Here is a 21696-nt window from a genome sequence, read left to right as displayed (position 1 = left end):
TACACAAAAATAAACAAGCATTACACTCCTCAGGTAATTTTATTAGCTATATATATGTGTGTGTATATATATTTTTTGTATTTTGTTGTTTTGCACCAAATCTCTCCATTATTTCTTTGTAGCAACTATGAAAGCACAATTTTTTTTTGTCTTTAATTTGATACAAAATGTACCTAAAGACTTATCTTTGGGCTTTAATGAAAATGATTTGTATAATGAACAAATCAAGAGCATCATGGTATGGCTATAAAATAAAGAGGGAAAACAGTGATGGAATAAAATGCAGATCAAGAGAAATGTGCTATCATAAAGTAACTGTAGCTTCAACATCTTGAATACCAGTTTCCTGGTAGATACTAAATACCCAATCACAAGGGCCTTTTCCTGAAGGGTGTAAAGCTGGTTTGAAAATTCTTCAGTCACAGAGCAGCCTACACATGCCAATTAGAAACCAACAGACACCAGGTGTGCTTGGAAGATCAAACACTACATACAGAAACAGTAGTTACTAAGCTCTTCAGTAGTTTCTTGCCTTTTTTTTTTTGTTGTTGTTAGTCTTGCTGAATCAACAGTTTGCACAATGCATGTGCTACATCCTGTAGGTCAAAAACAAGCAAATACTGTATAAAGTTGGCAGATGGTCATTCTTCCAGCTAAGAGCAAGAAAAACCACAATTTCTGATAAAACAGAGGATTGGAATCACTCTCTAAAGTGCAAAATTGATGGTCCACAATCTCAAATAGCTAAAACTCCTGCAGAATGGAAGGAAAAGACATGGAACAGGGAAATAAATTACAGTCAGTGCTAGTTAATTTAGGTAAGGGGAAAAACAAAGCCAAGCTCAAGCAGGTAAAGTTTATCAAATTATTCAATAAGATATAGCTTTCCCCACTCTCTGCCACACACGCTTGCTATTAAGTATATTAAATTAAGGCCAAATTTAACCTGAATGTAGTTCTATGTATTAAGATCTGAGATAGGAATAGGTGTACTTAGTATGGGAAGGCAGAAAACAAGAAGGGCTACAAAAGGGGAAGGGGAGATATTATCTATTGTTCAAGGGTTTCAACCATAGATAAAACCTATATACAAGCATGTGTGTAGCTCAAATAAAATAAAAACAAAAGGACTATTTCATGTCATGACTGCTTGTTGGCTTCCTCTTCATATGCATTCCCTGTGCCATTCTGCACATAGGATGAACCAGAACCAAGGCCATACAAATGACCACAATATTTGGCATCATCAATATGATCTTCAAAGAACATCTAGAAAGGAATTTCGAAGAAAAAAAGATAATTTTAACCAATAGGTAACCATTTGTAATTTATATTTCAGCAACATAAGTACTAACACAGTAACTATAATAACAGCTCTTTTTATGGTGTTCCCTTGAGACTACAACTGACATTTAACAAGACTGATATGCTCAGTAAGTACAGAGCTCAAAGGAAACTGATGGCAAAAAAGTATGTTTCGCCTTAACATTTAGACAACTTTTATGATCAATTTATGAGCACAGAAAATGGCATTCTTATTTCATTAATAGTACTCAACAGTTAAGAATGCATGAAAATATTCAATGATAGTACAGGAAAAAATTAAGGCATTTACATTGCCATGAATCTATGTACAAGGCTAAACTAACTAAAAATAAACCCTAAACAAGGTATGGACAGTAAAATCTGAACATTCACACTAGGTTACTGTGCTTGAAGAAGCCAAGAAAAATAAACACAACAAATCAGTGCCAATAATCCACCACTAATTAATACATTAAGATATTTTTAAAATGTAAGTATAAAAATACAAAAAGTTGTTCAACTCTATAATAAGCACTAGGAAGGAGTATAAACAAAATATTTACTTGTTATAAATGGGCAATCTAATTAACTTCTGAATCAATATTACTGGGCAAAACAGATTCAATGCTTTCTATTATACACTTTCATAAAGATTTCAGTTCCCAGTCTCAGTCAACTCTTTTGTGTTGGGGGTACGGCAGCCTGAAGATTAAACCCAAGGGCATTCTACCTCCAAGCTACACCCATAGCCCTAAGGGTCTAAGTTGGGGAGGGCCTTGCTAATTTGCAGAGGCTGGCATCAAATGGCCTTGAACCTGCAGTCCTGTGTCAGCCTCCCAAGTACTCAGATTACAAGTTTGTGACACTGTGCCTGGTTTCAGTCACCTTTTTTTTTTTTTAATGGTGCTGAAGTCTGAACCCAGAGGCATTACAGTTCTGGGCTATAACCCTAGCCCTATTTTATTTTTTAGTTGAAAACAGGGTCTAAAGTTGTTGAGAGCATTGCCATATTGCCAAGACTGGCTTCAAACCTGTGAGACTTCTGTCTTAGCCTCCCAGGTACTGGGATTATAGGTGTGCACCACCATGCCCAGTTTCAGCCAACTTTTTAATATCTAAGAACATATATGTAAACAAATTCCACAAAGATATTTTTCAAAAATGAAAACTCTTTTGAAAGCAGAATACTTCATCCTATAATACAATGAGGTGTATTTGTGTGTCACTTAAGTACATAATCTAAGAGTAGATCTGGGTCCACTAAATTTCATTTTTCTACACCTAAGAATTTTAAGGTATTCTACACCTAATAACAATTTGAAGTATATTTACACCTAATATGTAAGGTACTGATGTCTGCCTTTTGTCATTTAAAAAGGGCCAAATATAATTTTTGATTCAACTTCTATTTAAGATTTGCTTAATCTCCATCAGAAATCAACACTCACTTTTAAGACTCAATCTGGTTAAAAGCATTAAGTCCTGCTCTATAAAATCTTCATAGCAATGTAGGACGGTATGAACAAATACAATTTTTACCACAGTTTAAAGACTTAAGGCCAGACTAGGTAAAAGCAGCCATGAAGAAGTCTAAGAAAGATCTGTGGCATTCTCCCACTAGTAGTATTTTTTTTTTTGGCGGGGGGACACTGGGGTTGGAAACCAGGGGTATTCTACCTCCGAGCTACACTCTCACCCCTATTTTTTTTTAATTCTTTATTTTGAAACAGGGGCTAAGTAGTAGCTGAGACTGTCCGCAAACTGCGATTCTCCTGTCTCAGCCTCTCAAATGCTGGGATTACAAGTCACCACACCCAGTTAGTAGTATGTTTGATGATAGATAAAAGTTACTGACCTCTGCCCTGTTATCTCCTCTGAGAAATATGGTTGGATCTATATGATTTCTAAGGAAGCTTACAGGTTTTTTTTTTATGAAAAACTTATTCTTCCATTTCCTTCTGAATTACATTTCAAGATGACTTATTTTTTAGTATTTTCACTAAAGTGTGGTGAATGGTGACTCCTATGATACCTCTATACCTTTACTTAGTAGGTCCTTAATGCTCAAAACTTTTGCAATCAGATTTTTAATGATCTCAACCTAACAACCGACTTAGAAAAAGGCACTGGTATCTTCATACTTCTCTCATTTTGAAAAAGGCCATTCCTGTAAGCAATGAATCAGATCCTGCCTGATGTTGTGGTCCTATCCGTTCCAGCTCTAACTGCTCAGCCACTTCCTGTAATCCACCCTGGAAGAAAAAAAAATTATCAAAAGAGAGAAACACTTCAATGCCTGAATTCACAAGTCACAAACTTGGAAACATGGACACAGACCAAAATATGAACTTTAGTATGTAAATACAAACCTTACGAGGATTAGAAATAAAATCTATAGAACACTAATTACTAATATGTTTTTGAATGTGAAAAAAGTATAATTTTTCAGAAAATGAGATACTGAGGAAAACTTATCCTCATTGTATTGTTTAAAGGCACGTGACAGGGAGATAATTTTCCTAAATATATGGGGGAAGCAGATCATATTCAGGGTAACAATTACCACATAAATTCCCAGTGTACCAATCTATCAATCACCATAAAACTCAATAGCTTATGTAACCAGTTCTTTTTAATGTTTCTTTTTTCTTTGCAATACTGGGAAATGGTTTAACCCAGGGGCATTCTACCTCTGAGCTATACCCCCAGCCCTATTTTTTATTCTTTATTTTGAAACAGGGTCTCTCTGAGTTGCAAAGGGCCTCACTATGTAGCTGAGGCTGGCCGTGAACCCGGATCTTCATGTCTCAGCCTTCCGAATGCTGAGATTACAACTGTGCGCCACCATGTCCGGCTTTAATTTTTCCTAAATTTCCTACTGAGCCATCTCTAAATAGTTTTCATAGAAATAATTTTGACAAAACAAAACCATTTTGAGTAATTAAATCATTTAAGAATTCAGTATATGCTTAACTACAGTTTTGCTAAGAAGAAAAATTATAACCTCTTAAAAGGGTATATACTATATTCTGCTATGTTAATACTACTAAGACTAAAAATTAAGATAATGAGAGTGATAGGAAAAGAATGAAAAATGAAACAGAAAGGGAGAGAATTAAATTTCAACAATGAATTTCTCTTAAACTGTAAAGCTTCTAAACTAGCCTGTTATTACATCAGTTTGAAACAGTGCTCTGCACAGTGTTTGCTTGCTGTGCTAAAAACAACATGAGGATTGCGTAGCATTAGCAGCTGCTCAGAAGAGAAATGAAATAGAAAAGAATAGTATGAAAAATAGTCAAAAAGCACTTTTGTAATTAACCTAAATTTCAACAGCTTATCAGATGCAATTGGGATATCTGACATTCTTAGATATTTTCCAATAACATACCCACAATAAGCTAAAAATTTGGCTAAATACATATATCCAATAAATAAGTAAAATAAAATAAAATTGTATTCCTGAGGTCTACAGGTCACCAAAGGTGAATTTGTTTCCAAACCAAAACCATTTGTTCTTCCTTAACAAGCTTCTTTGGAAAAAAATAATGTTCAGAAGTAAAAAAAGAAAAAAAAAATTACACGTAGTGTCAGAATGTAAGAAAATATAGGCGGGCGTGGTGGCACACACTTATAATCCCTGTGCTTAGGAGGCGGAGACAGGAGGATCGCACAGGTTCAAAGCCAGCCATGCTGGCTTAAGAAACCCTGTTTCAGCCGGGCATGGTGGCACACGCTTGTAATCCCAGCATTTGGGAGGCTGAGACCGGAGGATCGCGGTTCGCGGACAGCCTCAGCTACTTAGTGAGGCCCTCGGCAACTCAGTGAGACCCTGTTTCAAAATAAAGAATAAAAAATTGGGCAGGGGGTGTAGCTCGGAGGCCAAATGCCTCTGGGTTCCATCCCCTGACTAGGAAAAAAAAAAAAAGAAAAAAAAAAAAAAAACATGTTTCCAAATAAACAAAAATGCATAAAAATAGGTCTGGGAGTGTAGCCGGGAGGTAGAAGGGTTTCTAGGAACCCCAGTACCACCAAAAAAACCCACCAAAACAACAACAACAAAAAAGAATGTAAGAAAATGTAAGCTACGGTCTAAGCAGGACCTATACATTCACTATAACACTTACTCCTAACAATGTTCACAGAGCTGTGTTTTTTAATTCTAGGAACATTATCCTTTGACTTGTACTGAGAAAATAAAATATCAATTCAAAATAAGCTGAGGGGAAAAACTCTTTTTACCACACTATTGAATACTACTGCCCAACTGCTAGCCAACTCAAATTTCTGTATTGTATGGACAGATTACATGTTGGAAGAATTAGAATTTGCATGTCTTGTGTGCATTATGAGAGCCTAACCTGTCATCTTTATCTATCTGTTCTGGTTCATGATTTTCAATTTGGTAAACAATAACAAAAATCTAACTTTTATTAAAACCTTTTTCTGAGCTGGGTGTGGCACATGTTTGAAATCCCAGTACTTGGGAGGCTGAGACAGGAGGATCACATGTTTGCAGCCAGACTCAGCTCCTTAGTGAGACCCTGTTTCAAAATAGACAATAAAAAATAAGGCTGGGGGTGTAGCTCAGAGGTAGAATGCCCATGGGTTCAATCCCAACTACCAAAAAAATCCTAGTTTTCATATATAGTGAAGCTTTGAAAAGGGACTGCCTATAACTTATTAGTTATATAAGAAGCATCTCAAAACCAGAAAATATAATTGCATTTGACATAAAGCATGTATGCATGTATGTCACTGCCAACATGATTTACATTATGTGACTCGACAATGCACCAATAAAAACATATAAAATACAAAAATAATAGTCAAAATATATATAGTTTAAAACAACACCCTGACCTAAATTTAGGATCAGTTACTTGGTCTGAATAACATGACTACAGAAAATGCCACTTGATAGATAGAGCCTTACTTTGAGATTCTTGCAGCTCTTCATGAGGTACTTCACATCATAAATGACAGGAAAAAACAATCGAAGGATCTCAAAGAAGTCAAGTTCTTCCTCAGGCAAGTTAGAGTTGGTCAGGATTTTGATTAAGTAGCCAAAGTCATAACCACTAAAGAGGGTTAAAAGAATATTTAAGACAGATATGTAAGTACCATATTTATCAAACCATTCATAGATGTCTTTAAAGCTAGACAAGTGGCATTTAGAAGGCAAAAATAATGCTAATCTTCCCACTTTTGACATAAGGTGGCAACGTACTTCAAAAATCCAAAGTAAGTTCCCAACAAAATATTTTCCACTTCCCCTTAGTAATCTCACTAGTTAAGTAGAATCTCTTCTTTACAATTCTGTTCCTATCTCAGTACAGTTCTTCAAAAGATACTAGTAATGAAAAGGCTACACAGCAAAGAAATAAACACTATAAAGGCTGAGTTCTATCCTAGATAATAAAATACAAATTCCCACACTCTCAAATGGAGATCTCCTAGCCTTATCATTGGCGTTCTCACAGCTCTCTCCCTGCCCTTCATTGTGTTACACACTCCATTCCCTTGACAACTTTTTCACTAAGTGTCTCTGGCAGTAAAGCCGTCCTGAAGAACCCAGCTTTCAATGAATTGCTTACGCAGCACAAGCTTTCTTGTACTTGTGTGTGTGTGTTTACTGGGGATTGAACCTATGGGCATTTACCTTTGAGCTGCCTTAGCCCTTTTTCTTTTTTTGTTTGAAACAGGGTCCTGCTAAGTTGCAGAGAGGATTATTCCATTGCTAAGGCTATCTTCCAACCTGCAATTCTCCTGTCTCAGTTCCCAAGCACTGGAACTATAAGCATGTGCCCCCACGCTCAGCTTGTACTACCTTTTAGAGTACATGCATTATTTTCTCCACTCTTTTAAAGGATAGGAAACATATTTTTAAAATATTTTCTCTCCTTGCTCATAGGTGGAACTCAGGTAGATTTGATAAGAGATGCTATTAATGTATCTTTTGGAAGGGATATTTCCAGTAGTGCTCAGAATTTTAATTTACAAAGGGGGAGAGGAACTTTTCCACTGAAAACCGCTAAAGAATGTCAAGGTATAAGCACTGAAAAATCTTTTAAATGTATGAGACTGGCAAGAAAGTAACCTAAAATATAAGTCAATGAGGCTTTTGCTTGCTACTAGTAAAAGATTCTATTAGAGACTATTAGAGCTTAGAATTTATAAGTTTCTTTTATTATTCTTTAACTACTAGGTATAAGAATAGAAAAAATATTTGATATTTAGTGGAATAAAATCCTGTCATATCTTGATAAATATACCTTTTTTTTTGGTGGTGGTACTAAGTACTAAACCCAGGGGCATTCTACCTCTGAGCTATTTTATTTTTTTAATTTTAAAACAAGGTATCACTAAGTGCAGAGGGTCTCTCTAGATTGCTGAGGCTGGCTGTGAACCTGCGATTCTCATGATTCAGCCTCCTAATACTGGGATTATAGACATGTGCCACCATGTCTAGCTTACATCATGTTTAATCTAGAATCTAAACTCCAAGAAGACATAAATCCTGTCTCGTGTTCATCTTCATACTTGATACCTAGCACACAGTATTTGCTTAGAATATTTTTTGAACAGAAGAATATGCCAGGCCAGATGTGGTGCTGCATGCCTGTAATCCCAGTACTTGAGATGCTGGTAAGGAGGATAGAGGGTTGGTGGCCAGCCTCAGCAACTCAGCAAAGCTCTTAGCAACTTAGCAAGACTCTGCATCAAAATAAAAGAGAATATGCCATTTATTATGGATAGGAATAAGCTTTCTAGTTATTTTGTACTCTCATGAATTGGAACAAAATAAGAATTTTTAAAAATACTTTTTAGCCGGACGTGGTGGTGCACGCTTGCAATCCCTGCACTTGGGAGGCAGAGACAGGAGGATCGTGCAGGTTCAAAGCCAGCCGCACTGGCTTAAGAGACCCTGTTTCCAAGTAAAAATATAAAATATGTCTGGGAGTGTAGCCTGGAGGTAGAAGGGTTTTCATAAACAAAAAACAAAACAAAATAAAAACCTTTTTAAACTTACAGAGACTTGAATCTTGTTTTCTAATGTACAAATTCAAGTGAAAGAAGATAGGAAAGATAAATAATAGGTAAGAATTGGTATGTTGAGGACTTCCAACTAAAAAAGATTCCTGCTTAATACTCTATCAAAACTTGAAATAGGAACAGTCCTTCAGTGTAATCATTCCACAGGTCAGAGGTAAGAACTCTACAGTATGCAGGAGACTCATATTTAAAATAAATATGTAAGGGCATCAAGCATAAAAGCATTAATACTTTTGTAATAACCTTAACAATAGGCCAAAGACTTTCCATGGTCATTTTCAGTCCCTGGACTACCAGTTTTTTTTTTTTATTTGTTTTTAAATCTTCTCATATCTGAAGTCTATTTTTATAAAATAGAACTAATTTCCTTTCTAGAAATTATCTTATATGATCTAGTTTTAGTTTATAATAAAGATTAAAATCCAGCACTTACAGAGAGATTCCTGTGTAAAACACCTTACTAGATGCCTTAAATATGTTATTACTGACCAAGTCTGCAAGATATTTCTTCTAAGGAAAACCTTCCCTATCACCCTATATATAAAAAAGTGAAATATACCCACACAGCCACCCCAAGCATTCTGTATTTCTTGTTTTACTTTTCTTGACAACATTCATTAATCATCTAACAAAGTATAATATAATATAAATTAGGTCATTTAAAGAAACTGTCTACCCACCCTCAATATAATGTAAACATGAGAATAAGGATTGTTGTTCACAGCTCAATGCCTAGAATCTTATGACAGCGTCTGGCAGGCATATAGATTTTATATGTCTGTATGTATAGAATGGCTTCCCATTTATTTCACACATATAAAAATACTAAGGCCCAGGGCTAGAAGTGTGGCTCAGTGGCAGAGCACTTACTTAGCATGTATAAGGCCTTGAGTCTGATTCTCAGTATTCACAAACAAAACAAAAAATAAGGCGTAGAAATATTAAAAGGACCCCAAGTGACACTGATCCTCAATGCTGCTGCTGGATTTCAACCAAGGTCTATTTTTTCCAGCCTGTAAACATTCCACTAAGAAATACTGCCTATCATAGGTTAAAAATGGAGCCCATATTAATATACTAACTTTTAAATCAACCATTTCTAGAGCCTAGAAATTAGCGATATAGTGGCCCAAGCCAGTGTTAGATAGGAAATGGAAACATATATGCCAATCTCAATGCACTCATTTTACCTATGAAACGATAACCATTTGACCCCTTCACAAAGGACCACGCCTGAAGTCATAAGAAGTTCTGCAAAGTACTGTGTCTCAATTCCTTCCTCCTCATGTTTTTTAAACTGGATACCAGATGTTGTTAGTAGCTCTATAGAGTCCTGGGCGTACATGTCCTCCCTGGCAGAAGAAAGAGAGAGACAACATTTAAAATACCATTATTTCCAACACTATTCTTCTCCCACTTACATCCACAACTACAGTGCCAAATAATGGAGCAACAAAATAGAGGATTTGCTATTCCAATGATTCATAACTGTGCAAGGAATGCATATTTTTTGGAAGGTTGGCAATGAGGATTGAGCCCAGAGGCATTCTATGGTCAAGGTACACCCCCAGCCCTATTTTAGTTTTTATTTTGAAACAGTCTTGCTAAGCTGTTGAGGCTGGTCTCAAACCTGCAACCCTCCTGTCTCAGCCTCCCAAGTACTGGGATTACAGGCATGCACTACCACACCTGGCTGGAAAATATAATTTAAATAGAAAAAACCATGACTTCAGAAAGTGTTCACACTATTAATAGTCATTCATAATCAGCCAATGGTGATATTTTCACCTTTACTATCAATTCACTTCCATTAGCCTTTGGCACATTACATAAATTTAATATGATTTAAGAAAAAGTTCTACTCACCAGAAGCTACCACTACAATGTGATAGACATGTTCTTTTCAGGCAGGGCTCTTAGTCTCAGCAGCCATTTTAATGCTGCCGGATAGAGCTGCAGCCACAGCCATCTCTCAATCTCTCGGGAAAATCAGGAAGGAGACACCCAGTGGGAGACACATCTCATGTGGCTGAATTAAACTACATTCCATCTTAAAGAAAAAGGAGATGCCTCCTCTCACAAATGATGAGCCTTTCAAATGGCTCCAATAAGCAATGAGCTATTTACAATTAAGGATTCTATTATAACAGATTCCCATCAATCTTAATCCTAGAAGATTGACTTCCAGTGTCAAGTCAGAAAACCTATATATAAATCAGTCTTAAAAATAATCATCTCTAAACTTTCAAGTACAAATATGTCATTATACAAAATCTTAAATAAAAGTTATCAAAATGCAGAGATATAATTTGAGAATGACAAGGTTATTTTTGTGGATTCAGTATTTAACTTAATTTTTTAAAACTTAGGAATACTAGTGTCTACCATTAGCAAATGAAATTTCTACTATAAGCCTTAATAAAACTAATAAACCAAAGAAGTATTTTACTTGGGCCCAAAAGTATTTCTATGTCTTAGAAATCAATTTGCTTCTAAATGTCTAAAAAATAAAAAAGCTAACAACTGAAACATTTGAAATCAGCAAGAAACCACTCTAACTTTAAGTCAAAATTTCCCCTAGAAAATCCTTTAGGAAAGACCCAATAAGTCCAATTTTTTTCTTTTCAGTTAGATAACTGAACCAACTTACCCAATGAGAATCTCTCATCAGGCCCCAGTGTTCACAGCATGCTTAGCAACTATAACCCATGAAAGACATAAAAGATTCTTCTTCAGACTGACATTACTCTTAGTTATAAGCTCAGTTAACTTTCATTCTGTGTATTTCTCTCCCAGAAGTCAAGCTTCAAAAAGGCAATGACTTTTGTCTGTTTTGTTCAATGTTATATTATGAGATTAATCAACACATGAAATATGATAGAGTACTACATCATTCGAATCCATTTCCCAAACTTGCCTAATGACAGTAATCATCAAGAGGACTTACCAAAAATATGAATTCATAGGTTCCACCAAAGTCCGGATCTACTATAGCACAGTAAGAGACCTGGAGTGGTACCTAAGGTATTTTATAACTTCGACAAAGCTATGTATATAAATTACTACTTTTGCCTGACGTGGTGGTGCACTGTTGTAATCCCAGCCCTTGGGAGGCTGAGACAGGAGGATCGCACAGGTTCGAAGCCAGCCTCAGCTACTTAGGCTTTCAGCAACTTAGTGAGACCCTGTTTCCAAATAAAGTATAAAATAGGTCTGGGAGTATAGCCCAGAGGTAGAAAGCCTCTGGGTTCCACCCCCAGTACCACCAAAATAAATAAATAAATAAATAAATAATTACTACTTTTTCTGCATAGTTCGTATAGCTTAATTCAGATAAGTCCATGTACTCTCATCTAAATTTCTAACTAAATATTTTATAATTTGGTACTAATCTCATTTGAAACTCATGAGAAAGACAAAGCTGGAATCCAATTTAAGTCTCCAAATAGGATGAAGAAAACTTCTGTGCTAAGGAAAACTTTGTAATTGTTCTAACTCAATTCTTCAAATCAGTAGACCACCCCTTTTTTAATGGTATCCATTCAAATTTAAAAAATTTCCACTGTCTTTTCTACCCTCAAAAGTCCTCACAATTGAGAGAGAAATATGAAAATATGCTACCTCAAGAAAGTAAAACATTTCTTAGCCAAAATATAAGGACTGCTGCAGGTGTAGTAACACTGGCTTATAAGATCAATCAAAATGTTATAACTGAACATATATTTTAAACATGAATAAATCTCTACACAAGGTTTTCCCAAAAGCATAGAAGCATGGCTAGCCTCAGATAATATCCAAAGACAGAAATTTAATTCAACTATGTATACTAAGGTCAGTAAATATATTGAAATTACATCTTTCTACAAATATAAACTTCATCCACCCTGAAAATTCATATTTCTAAACACATGGGTTCCCTCCAACCTCAAACTATTCCTGGTTCAACACATAGACAGCCAAAAAAAAGTTCATAAAGTATTTTTTCAACAAGTTGCTTACTCTCATAATCTACCTTTATAAGTAAAACTGGCTTTCTTAAAAATACAATCTTCCGCCAGGCATGGTGGTGCATGCTTGTAATCCCCGCGCTTGGGAGGCAGAGACAGAAGGATCACACAGGTTCGAAGCTAGTCGCACTGGCTTAAGAGACCCTATTTCCAAAATAAAAAGTATAAAAAATAGGTTTGGCAGTGTAGCCTGAAGGTAGAAGGGTTTCCAGGAACCCCAGTACCACCAAAAAAAAAAAAAAAAAAAAAAAAAAAAATTATATATATATATATCTTCCATTTAAATTTATATGCTAAAATAAAAGTTAAATACAGATAAACTGGAATACAGTCACAAATATACAGATTGTTAGCTAAACTTAACATTTAGTAAACTCAAACTGAGAATAAAGATGCAAAAAATCTACCAGTGCTATGAAAGAAAACAAAAATGATTTGTAATTTTCAAAAAAATTAGCAACAATACTAGTTATCCAAGAAATCAAGATATTCTCTTACGCCAAAAGAGCAAACTTCTCAAAATATGCTAATATTTTGCTGTCTGAATGGGTAAAACAGTACAAAAAACTTTTATTAACCAATTAAAGAGCACAATGTTCCAAAAACTAATATCAACCCTTCTCCTCCTGCCTTTTTTTTTCAATGTGAATATGTGTGAATACAAAACATCAAAAATCCTGACATGGTAGGATACTCCGGTAAATGCAGTACTTCAGAGGCTGAGACAAGAGGACTGAAGGTTCAAGAACAGTCTAGGCAGAATAGTGAGACTCTCAGCAGAGTAGCAAGACCCTGTTTCAAAACAAAAAAATAAGTCGGGTGTGGTGGAGCACGCTTGTAATCCCAGCATTTGGGACACTGAGACAGGAGGATCGCGGTTTGTGGCCAGCCACAGCTACTTAGTGAGAACCTTTGCAACTCAGTGAGACCCGGTTTCAAAATAAAGAATAAAAAATAGGGGCAGGGGTGTAGCTCAGAGGTAGAATGTCCCTGGGTTCCATCCCCAGTACTGGGGGGTGGGGGGGAGGACTGGGGTGTGGCTTGGAGGTAGACTGCCATAGTACTAGGTTCAATCCCCAGTATCAAAACACACACACACACACACACACACACACACACACACACGCGTGTGCGCGCCCCAAAACCTTAAGAAATACCCATATATTTTGAATGAACAAATGAAACAAAAATATTCATATCTTTGGATTTTGGTATCTACTTGTGATAAGAGGGTGGATTAAGATATACAGACGGCCACTCACCTTACAATGGGGTTATATCCGAATAAGCCCACTGTCAGCTGAAAATATTTTAACCTAAAATTGCACTTCACACCACAGCACAGTGCACTGTAGTTTTTTACACTCATTACTGCTGTGACTGACTAAGAACTGTCTCATGTTGCTACCCAGCATTGTGAGAGGGTATTGAACTACATATTGCTAGCCAGGGGAGAGTTCAAAATTTAAAAATTCAAAGGCTGGTCTACTGAATATATACTGCTTTTCCAGCACCATTAAAAATATGTATCTAATGTTGAACCAGCTTAAGTGAGAGACCATTAACACATCAAGAGAGTCTCATTATTTTAAGAGCAAAGTAACAGAATAAAGATTTAAAGCTGGGTGTGGTAGCACAGACCTGTAATTTTCTAGGATTTGGGAAGTTGAGACAGGAGGACCACATGTTGAGGATAGCCTTAGCCATGTAGTGAGACTCTCAGCAATACAGCAAGACCCTGTTTCAAAAAAAAGGGTTGGGGGTATTGCTCAGAGGTAGAATGTTCCTGGCTGGGTACAACCTTCAGTGCCATAATAAATTAAAAAATAAAAAATAAAAATTTTTTAAAAGAATACAACCTAAATGTCCAACCATAGCAAAATAGCAAAAGGCTGGACATTAGCCAGCAAATTATAATTACAAAGAACTCTTAGTAACATGCTTACAATAACATGTGAGTGCTATATTCTTAATATAAACAAAAGATATTAAATATATAATTACAATTAGGAGGAAATGCTAGGTAACTTTGATGGTAGTCATCTTTTTACTTTTCTATACTTTGTACACAAAGTGTGTGTGTGTGTGTGTGTGTGTGTGTGTGTGTGTGTGTGTGTGTATAATACAGGGGACCAAGCCCAAGGACATTCTACCTTCAAGCCATACCCCAGCCCTATTTTATTTTTTATTGGGAAACAGGGTCTCCCTAAGTTGCTGAAATCCTCACCACGTTGCTGGGACTGGCCTCAAACCTATGATCCTCCTGTCTCAGCCCTCCAAGTACTAGGATTACAAGCATTTTTTTTTTTTTTACATGCATGGCTAATGTATGCTATTTTTACAAATCAAAAAAATAAGATATATTATTGGTGAATATTTGTATATGTCACAATCTCAAGTTGTGACATATTTTCCTTCTTTCCTGTCCAAAATCCATAGGCTTTGATATTAATGTTCTGTCTTTTAAAAGTTTGGTGAATCCAAACTAGCCATTTGAACAATGTTTAACTTGGCAATAACCTTTAATACCCAAAAGGATTAAGAAGGAAAAATAGAATAATAGAACAATACTAACATTTTAAACCTATGTATCACAGTGGTGGCCATAACCTGAGTCTACATCAGAATACTGAATCTAATTCTAATTTAGAAGACGGTAGCAGTCACTACGCTGCTCAACTGAGCCTGTGTGGTCTCTACTGTTGTTAGTAAATCAACAAGTATAGTGCAAAGGAACCAAGCTTTTTTTTAGCTTTAAGAAACATAAAAACTCAGCCATGAATAAGAATGAAGTTGTTATTTGCAGGAAAATAGATGGAGCTGAAGAAGATCATATACTAAGATAAGCCAGATTCAGAAAAATCAATGTTCACATGTTTTCTTTCATGTATACAAGCTAGAGAGAGGGGAAAAAAGGAATCATGAAAATGTTATGTGCATATATGAAGTAACACTATGAATCTATCGTGTACAATTACAATGTTCCAATAAAAATAAACAAGTCAGGTTTGCTTCCAAGCCCACAATATAGTAATTGTGTTATAAATAGCAAAAAAGCAAAATCATTTTTATTAAAAAAAAATCTGCTCATAAACCTGTTTCAGAAAATATGTCACTTGTAACTAAAACTTGGAAGTTTATGTCATTTTGATGTCATATTTTAAAAGTTGCATGGTATTTTGAAATAACTATATGTAGATAATGAACTATACATTACAATCATAAATAAATAGCTTTACATTTTTTGGGGGGAAGACGGTACCGGGGATGGAACCTAGGGGCATTCTACCTCCAAGCTACACCCCCAGCCCTATTTTTTATTCTTTATTTTGAAACAGGGTCTCAGAGTTGTAAAGGCCCTCACTAAGTACCTGAGTCTGTCCTTGAACTACGATCGTCCTGTCTCAGCCTCCCCAGTGCTGGGATTACAAACGTGAGCCACCATGCCCGGCAGCTTTACATATTTCACAAGTCTTTATGTCTGTAGCTGATAAATAAGGACCTGCAGTTATGTCCTTGATGCTAATGGTAAAACATGGAAGAACACTGACAGACTTTAAATACTGAGTTCTTAGGAGCAACCCTGACTTGGACCAATGTGAAAATTGAGTACAAAGAGAACACAGAGAGCAGACCAAAAATGACAGGAAAATAGTTGCAATGACTATCATCACCTTTCCTCAATACTGTACCATTACTGCCTAGGGTGTAGCTAACACATTCATTCTAGACACTCAATAATAAGGTTATTTTTCAACCCCTGGTACACATACCTGTAATCTCAGTACTTGGGAGGCTAAGAAAGAAGGATCACAGGTGTGAGCACAGCCTCAGAAAGTAATGAGACTCTCATTGACCTAGTGAGACCCTGTTTCAATATAAAAATAGGATAGGGCCGAGGGTGTAGCTCAAAAGTAGAACACCCCCGAGTTCAATCCTCAGTGCCACATATACCAAAAAAGGTCAATTTGATCTTTCTTCAACATGTCCAAAAAAGATGCTGTTCCTGATACTCTTTCCACATTATATAATACAGGTTTTTATCTCCCAAATGACCTCTTCTATCTATTATTTTTCACTATATCCTCTTCCTTAACCATGTCCTAAAACAGTAACATTAGTGTAAATGGTAGTAAAACTATTCCTCTCTGGTAAGGAAAAAAAAAAGTTACTTGGATGCTGTACTAAGAAAACCACTGTTACTGAAACAAAGATGTGTCTAGAAAAGGAAAATGTCAATTTTAACAAAACTATGACACTCATGGGTGACTTCTCATTGATGTACTGAGGTCAAAACTGTGTCTATTTTAAAAAGTAACAAAGTAACATGGAACAATGAAATAGTGACTAATTAAAGGGTTATCATTTGAGATAAAGAAAGCAATTTTCACCATGATTTATTAATTTACTTAATGCTGGGGATAAACCAAGGGCATTCTACCTAAGAGCTACACACCAGCCCTATTTATTTATTTTTTGAAAAAATAAATTGCTAAATTGCTTAGTCTTACTAAATTGCTGAGACTGGCCCTGAACCTGTGATCCTATTTCAGCCTCCCAATCCTACTGGGATTACAGGCATGGACAATCACACCCAGTTATTTGCTGTGTTTCACAGTTGTAGTATTTATAAAAGTTACAGTTGAGATGCATATTTTTTACCCCTTTACAAGGTTCAAGAGCATATGTGACTACAGTACTATATAGTATAGGACAATAGTAGTATTATTTATGTAAGATAAAACCATGAGCCCTGCTTTTTATTAGCTCTAATATGTTAAGTAGCATATTATTTAACAAAGAATTGAAATAATTCTTAAGAGTGGCACTATCATAAACTGTTTTATAACTTTACTTTTGTTACTATTTTTCAAATCAGATGTTAAATCACACAAATATAGGCTGTCAAATGGAAGAACACTGAAATACTGCAGCATACTTAGAATATATTAAACATTTTATTTATTCAATTTAACAGCCAATTCGCAAATAATCTGCCTTTGCCCTCAAATACTATAAACTACCTTCAGCTATCAAGACTACTTCTAAAGCCGGGCGTGGTGGCGCACGCTTGTAATCCCCACGTTTGGGAGGCGGAGACAGGAGGATTGCGCTGGTTCAGAGCCATCCTCGCTGGCTTAAGAGACCCTGTTTCCAAATAAAAAATATAAAAAAATAGGTTGGGAGTGTAGCCCGGAGGTAGAAGGGCTTCCAGGAACCCCAGTACCACCAAATAAATAAATAAATAAATAAATAAATAAATAAATAAATAAAATAAGACTACTTCTAAGACTGCTGTATTATAACTAAAAAAGTGAATTTAGACCTAGAGATTGAGTTAGAATATAGATTCTGATATATTAGGAATACCAGGTTCAGAGATACTATTGTTTTCCCTATATGTAAATTAAAAGGTTTTATGGGTTGACTTGGAAGTATGGCCATTACATAACACTAATTTGAAAAGAAAACCCACCTACGTTTCCAAGAAACGTTGCATTTGAATTGTAATCTCACGAACAGGAGTATGACTGTAATAGAAATCTCTTCACAGATAAATAAAAAATGAGGTCTCTATTTCAAATTACAGAGAAAAAGCTTGAAAGTAAAATTAATAGGTTAGAATTATTTTTCTATCAAGAAATATTTCAATATCCAAAGTTTTGGGGCTGAGAATGTAGCTCAGTGCTAGAGTACTCTTCTAGTATGCAAGAAGCTCTAGAAAGGGGTTGGGGAAATCAACATTGCCACATATAAAACAGCAAAACCCAATATTCTCTAAATTAAAAAAAAAAAAGTAGTAATCATATCTTAAAAATAACATCTCTAGCCAGGCATGGTGGCTCACACTTGCAATGCCAGTATTTGGAAGGCTCAGATAGGAGGATTGAAGGTTTGAGGCCAGCCTCAGCTCTCTACAACTTAGTGACACGCTGTTTCAAATAAAAAAATTAAAAATAGGGCTTAGGGTGTAGCTTGGAGGAAGAACGTCCCTGAGTTCAATTCCCAGTTCCGCAAATAATAATATCGCTAAGATTAATAGTTGGATATAAAGTTCTTCAGTATATCAATTCTTTTGGTCCCACAGTAAAGAAATCTGTTTTTGAAATGTTATGTATTTCCAGTATTCAAAGTCACTTAGAATTTCACTATACTTGGGGAAGATAAATCCTAAAATTAAACTAAAAAACAGAGAGTGGCTCACACACATATTTCCCACTTACGTCAAATTAAATTTAAAATTAAACTGCCAAGTTGAAGTTCCTGGAGGGTATTCTCCTTGCTCGTTCATAAATGTCAGTCCTAGCTGAATTATCTTTAACAAGTCTACATTACACCGCAACAGCTGGTACTGATAGTCAGCATTGCTCCTGAATTCTCCAATGGGTCTTGCCACCACACCTGGAAACTCGGTGTCCTGTAAAAGAGTTTTAAGATTCATTATTTACTAAATGGTCACAACCACAACCCATAAATTCCTAGAATAACTTTTAATATAAGTCACAGAAACTATTACAGATTATGTTTATATGTTCTTAGTCAACTAGTAAGTACTGTTCAACTTGGAAGAGCATTACATTTAAGACCAAAAAATGAAATTCTATAAAGTAATGGCTTTTTACTTTAAATATGATATAAACAAATAATTATGAGTAAGACAAACAAGATAACTGCAACCAAGGAAGAGGAGAAAAATGCATATGTCCCAAGGGGTATATAAACCTATTCTCACAATATTCCTATACCAAAACTAAGCTGCGTGAAGAACTGGTTGGAGTAGAAAATGCACTGTACTTTCAATTGTTTCTGAGACACAGTTTATCTCAGCAGCAAATTCCCCAGAAGTACCATTAACCTCCCAATTACTTGCTTTTTTTGGTTGTTTTGTTTGTACTGGGGATTTAACCAAAGGGCACTCTACCTCCCCCAGTCCTTTTTCATTCTGAACACAGTCTCATTAAGCAGCTGACAGTCTCACTGTATTGCTGAGGCTCACCTTAACCTGCAACTCTCCTTTCTCAGTTTCTCAAGTATGGGGCTTAAAAGTATGTGCCATCACACCCAGCTTAGACTCTCAATTTCTTTGGCTAAACCAGAATTCTATATAGTGTAAAGAAAGAATTTGTCAGGGGTTGCAGGCTACCCACTCCTTCCTGTAGGATGAAGTAATTACTTCTGCAATACCACTATTCCCAATCATCTGAGAAGCAAATGATCACTATCAATTTCTACCATATAAGAAAATACTTCCTTGGCTGGGCGTGGTGGCGCACGCTTGTAATCCCAGCATTTGGGAGGCTGAGACAGGAGGATTGCGCAGGTTGGAAGCCAGCCTCAGCTACTTAGTGAGGCCCTTTGCAACTCAGTGAGATCCTGTTTCAAGAAATAAAGAATAAAAATTAGGGCTGGGGTGTCACTCAAAGGTAGAATGCCCCTGGGTTCCATCCCCAGTACCGCAAAAAAAAAAAAAAAAGAAAGAAAAAAAAGAAAAGAAAAAAAGAAAATACTTTCCCCGAAATAAGGTCAGCTCTAATTATGGATAAGTATAGCTTTATTATACAGAAGGTTGCCTATGTACAAATATTTGTATTTTAAAACAAATGATCCTGTCCCTTCCCAAAGAATCATGCTTATTTTATCATTTTTATGTTTGTTATTATTTTAGTATTAGAATCTGAACTAGGAACAAGAATAAAAACTATATATAAAGTCAATATGAAATAATACAGAAATGAAAACTTCTTTTAATTCAGTACAACATGACAATCCGTTTCTGGATACTGGGATGCATTATGCCAGGTGTTGAGGGGGGGAGAAAGGATAAGTAAGACACTATCTCTTTGATTAATAAAGCTAATAATATAGTGGATCCAGAGAACAGAAGAATAACTGCAACATAAATACAAAGTTTAACAGTAAAGCAGAAAAATAATTAACCGTGCACATGCTATTCAGTCTAGACAGACTGAATAGCATGTGCAAAAACAATGTTGCTTATAAACACAGCCTGCTCCTGGAACACTGGTGACAGTTTTTTATTTTAAAAACCGCAAACCAAATATGTTTCCCTGGGAGATCTGATTTTTTGTTTGCTTATTTGTTTGAAAATGGTATCAGGGAGCTCCCTATTTTTCAATACCTCATATGATACTATTGGCTAGGCCTTGTATTGCTAAGAACTAACCTGACACTCATGCCCTAATGTTCTTCTGTTGAACATAAACAATTGTACAAAATTTCATTATCAGACAAGATCATTCTGTAGTCATGTCTGAACAAAGTAAACAAAAAAAACTATTTCTAAAACACAAAACAATCAAAGCTTTTATCTTAGTTAAATGAGTGACTATTGCTTCTCTGCAGCTTTAGCCTCCTTCTAGTCTTCTCTCATGTCAGTTAAGACTTATTAAGAGACCCAATCATGGACACCCCAGCTTTCTGACAGCACATAATCCACACAAGTTCTTGAAACCAAAGCCCTTCTTAAAACCACCTGACACAAGCCCAAATCCTACAGTAATTTCTAAGATTCTCACTCAAATGCCCTAAAGTTCCCAATGCATTTCCTCTCACTTCATTGAATAGTAAACCCAACTTGTCAAAGCGCAGGTATGTTTCTGATGGCTTTGGGCACAAGCAAACTTTTTATGATTAAATCAGTCTGCAAAAATTAGCCAAAAAAGAGTTGAATTTAAGATTTTTTCCCCCCTTTTTCCTTTCTTTTTTTGGCGGTACTGGGGATAAAACCCAGGGGCATTCTATCTTTGAGCTACACCTCCAGCCCTATTTTTTATTATTTATTTTGAAACAAGGTCTCACTGAGTGCAGAGGGCCTCGCTAAATAGCAGAGGCTGTCGGCAAACCATGATCCTCTAATCTCAGCCTCCCGAATTCTGGGATTACAAGTGTGCACCACCAAGCCCAGGTGAATTCAAGATTTTTAACATCCATCACCTTCCTTCTTTATAAGAAACTACCCCCCACCCCCATGGTACTCAGGATAGAATTCAGGGACATCCTATCTCTGATTTCCAGCCCTATTTTTTCTTTATTTTGAAATACCATCTCACTAAATTGCTGAGAACCTAAGTTGCTGAGGCTTGCCTCAAAACTGTGATCCTCCTGTCTCGGCCTCCCTGTGATGACAGACATGTGGCACCACACTCAGTTTATAAGAATCACTTTAAAGATTTGGTGACAGGCATACCATAGCAACGTAATTATATTTTCGGATAACTTGACGAATTTTCTTCATCTCTTCATCCAGGTTACAAGCCCAAACTTCACAGATTCTTTGGCTATGATCTACAGTTGCTGCTGGCATACT

The 21696-nt window shown here is 36.0% G+C and overlaps 1 protein-coding gene across 3 annotated transcripts; it reads right to left on the bottom strand.

Moving 5' to 3' along the window:
- Positions 1-1140: 1140 nt before the first annotated feature.
- Positions 1141-21693, bottom strand: CNOT7 (CCR4-NOT transcription complex subunit 7; the record flags this gene model as incomplete). 3 transcript variants are annotated; one of them, XM_080710003.1, is made up of 6 exons in its annotated part: positions 1141-1269; positions 3447-3557; positions 6242-6386; positions 9552-9713; positions 18593-18786; positions 21577-21693. In XM_080710003.1, 6 exons carry the CDS (start codon positions 21691-21693, stop codon positions 1141-1143), a joined length of 858 nt encoding a protein of 285 aa, XP_080566129.1. The 3 variants fall into 3 exon arrangements, with proteins under 3 accessions (XP_080566129.1, XP_080566130.1, XP_080566131.1); XM_080710004.1 differs by lacking the exon at positions 3447-3557; XM_080710005.1 differs by lacking the exon at positions 9552-9713.
- Positions 21694-21696: the final 3 nt, after the last annotated feature.

The sequence above is a fragment of the Muscardinus avellanarius genome (assembly GCF_963383645.1).
Source record: "Muscardinus avellanarius genome assembly, chromosome: 14".
NCBI classification, from domain to species: domain Eukaryota; kingdom Metazoa; phylum Chordata; class Mammalia; order Rodentia; family Gliridae; genus Muscardinus; species Muscardinus avellanarius.
The sequence above is the reverse complement of the archived record's forward strand: the minus strand, read 5'-3'. Positions and strand labels throughout refer to the sequence as shown.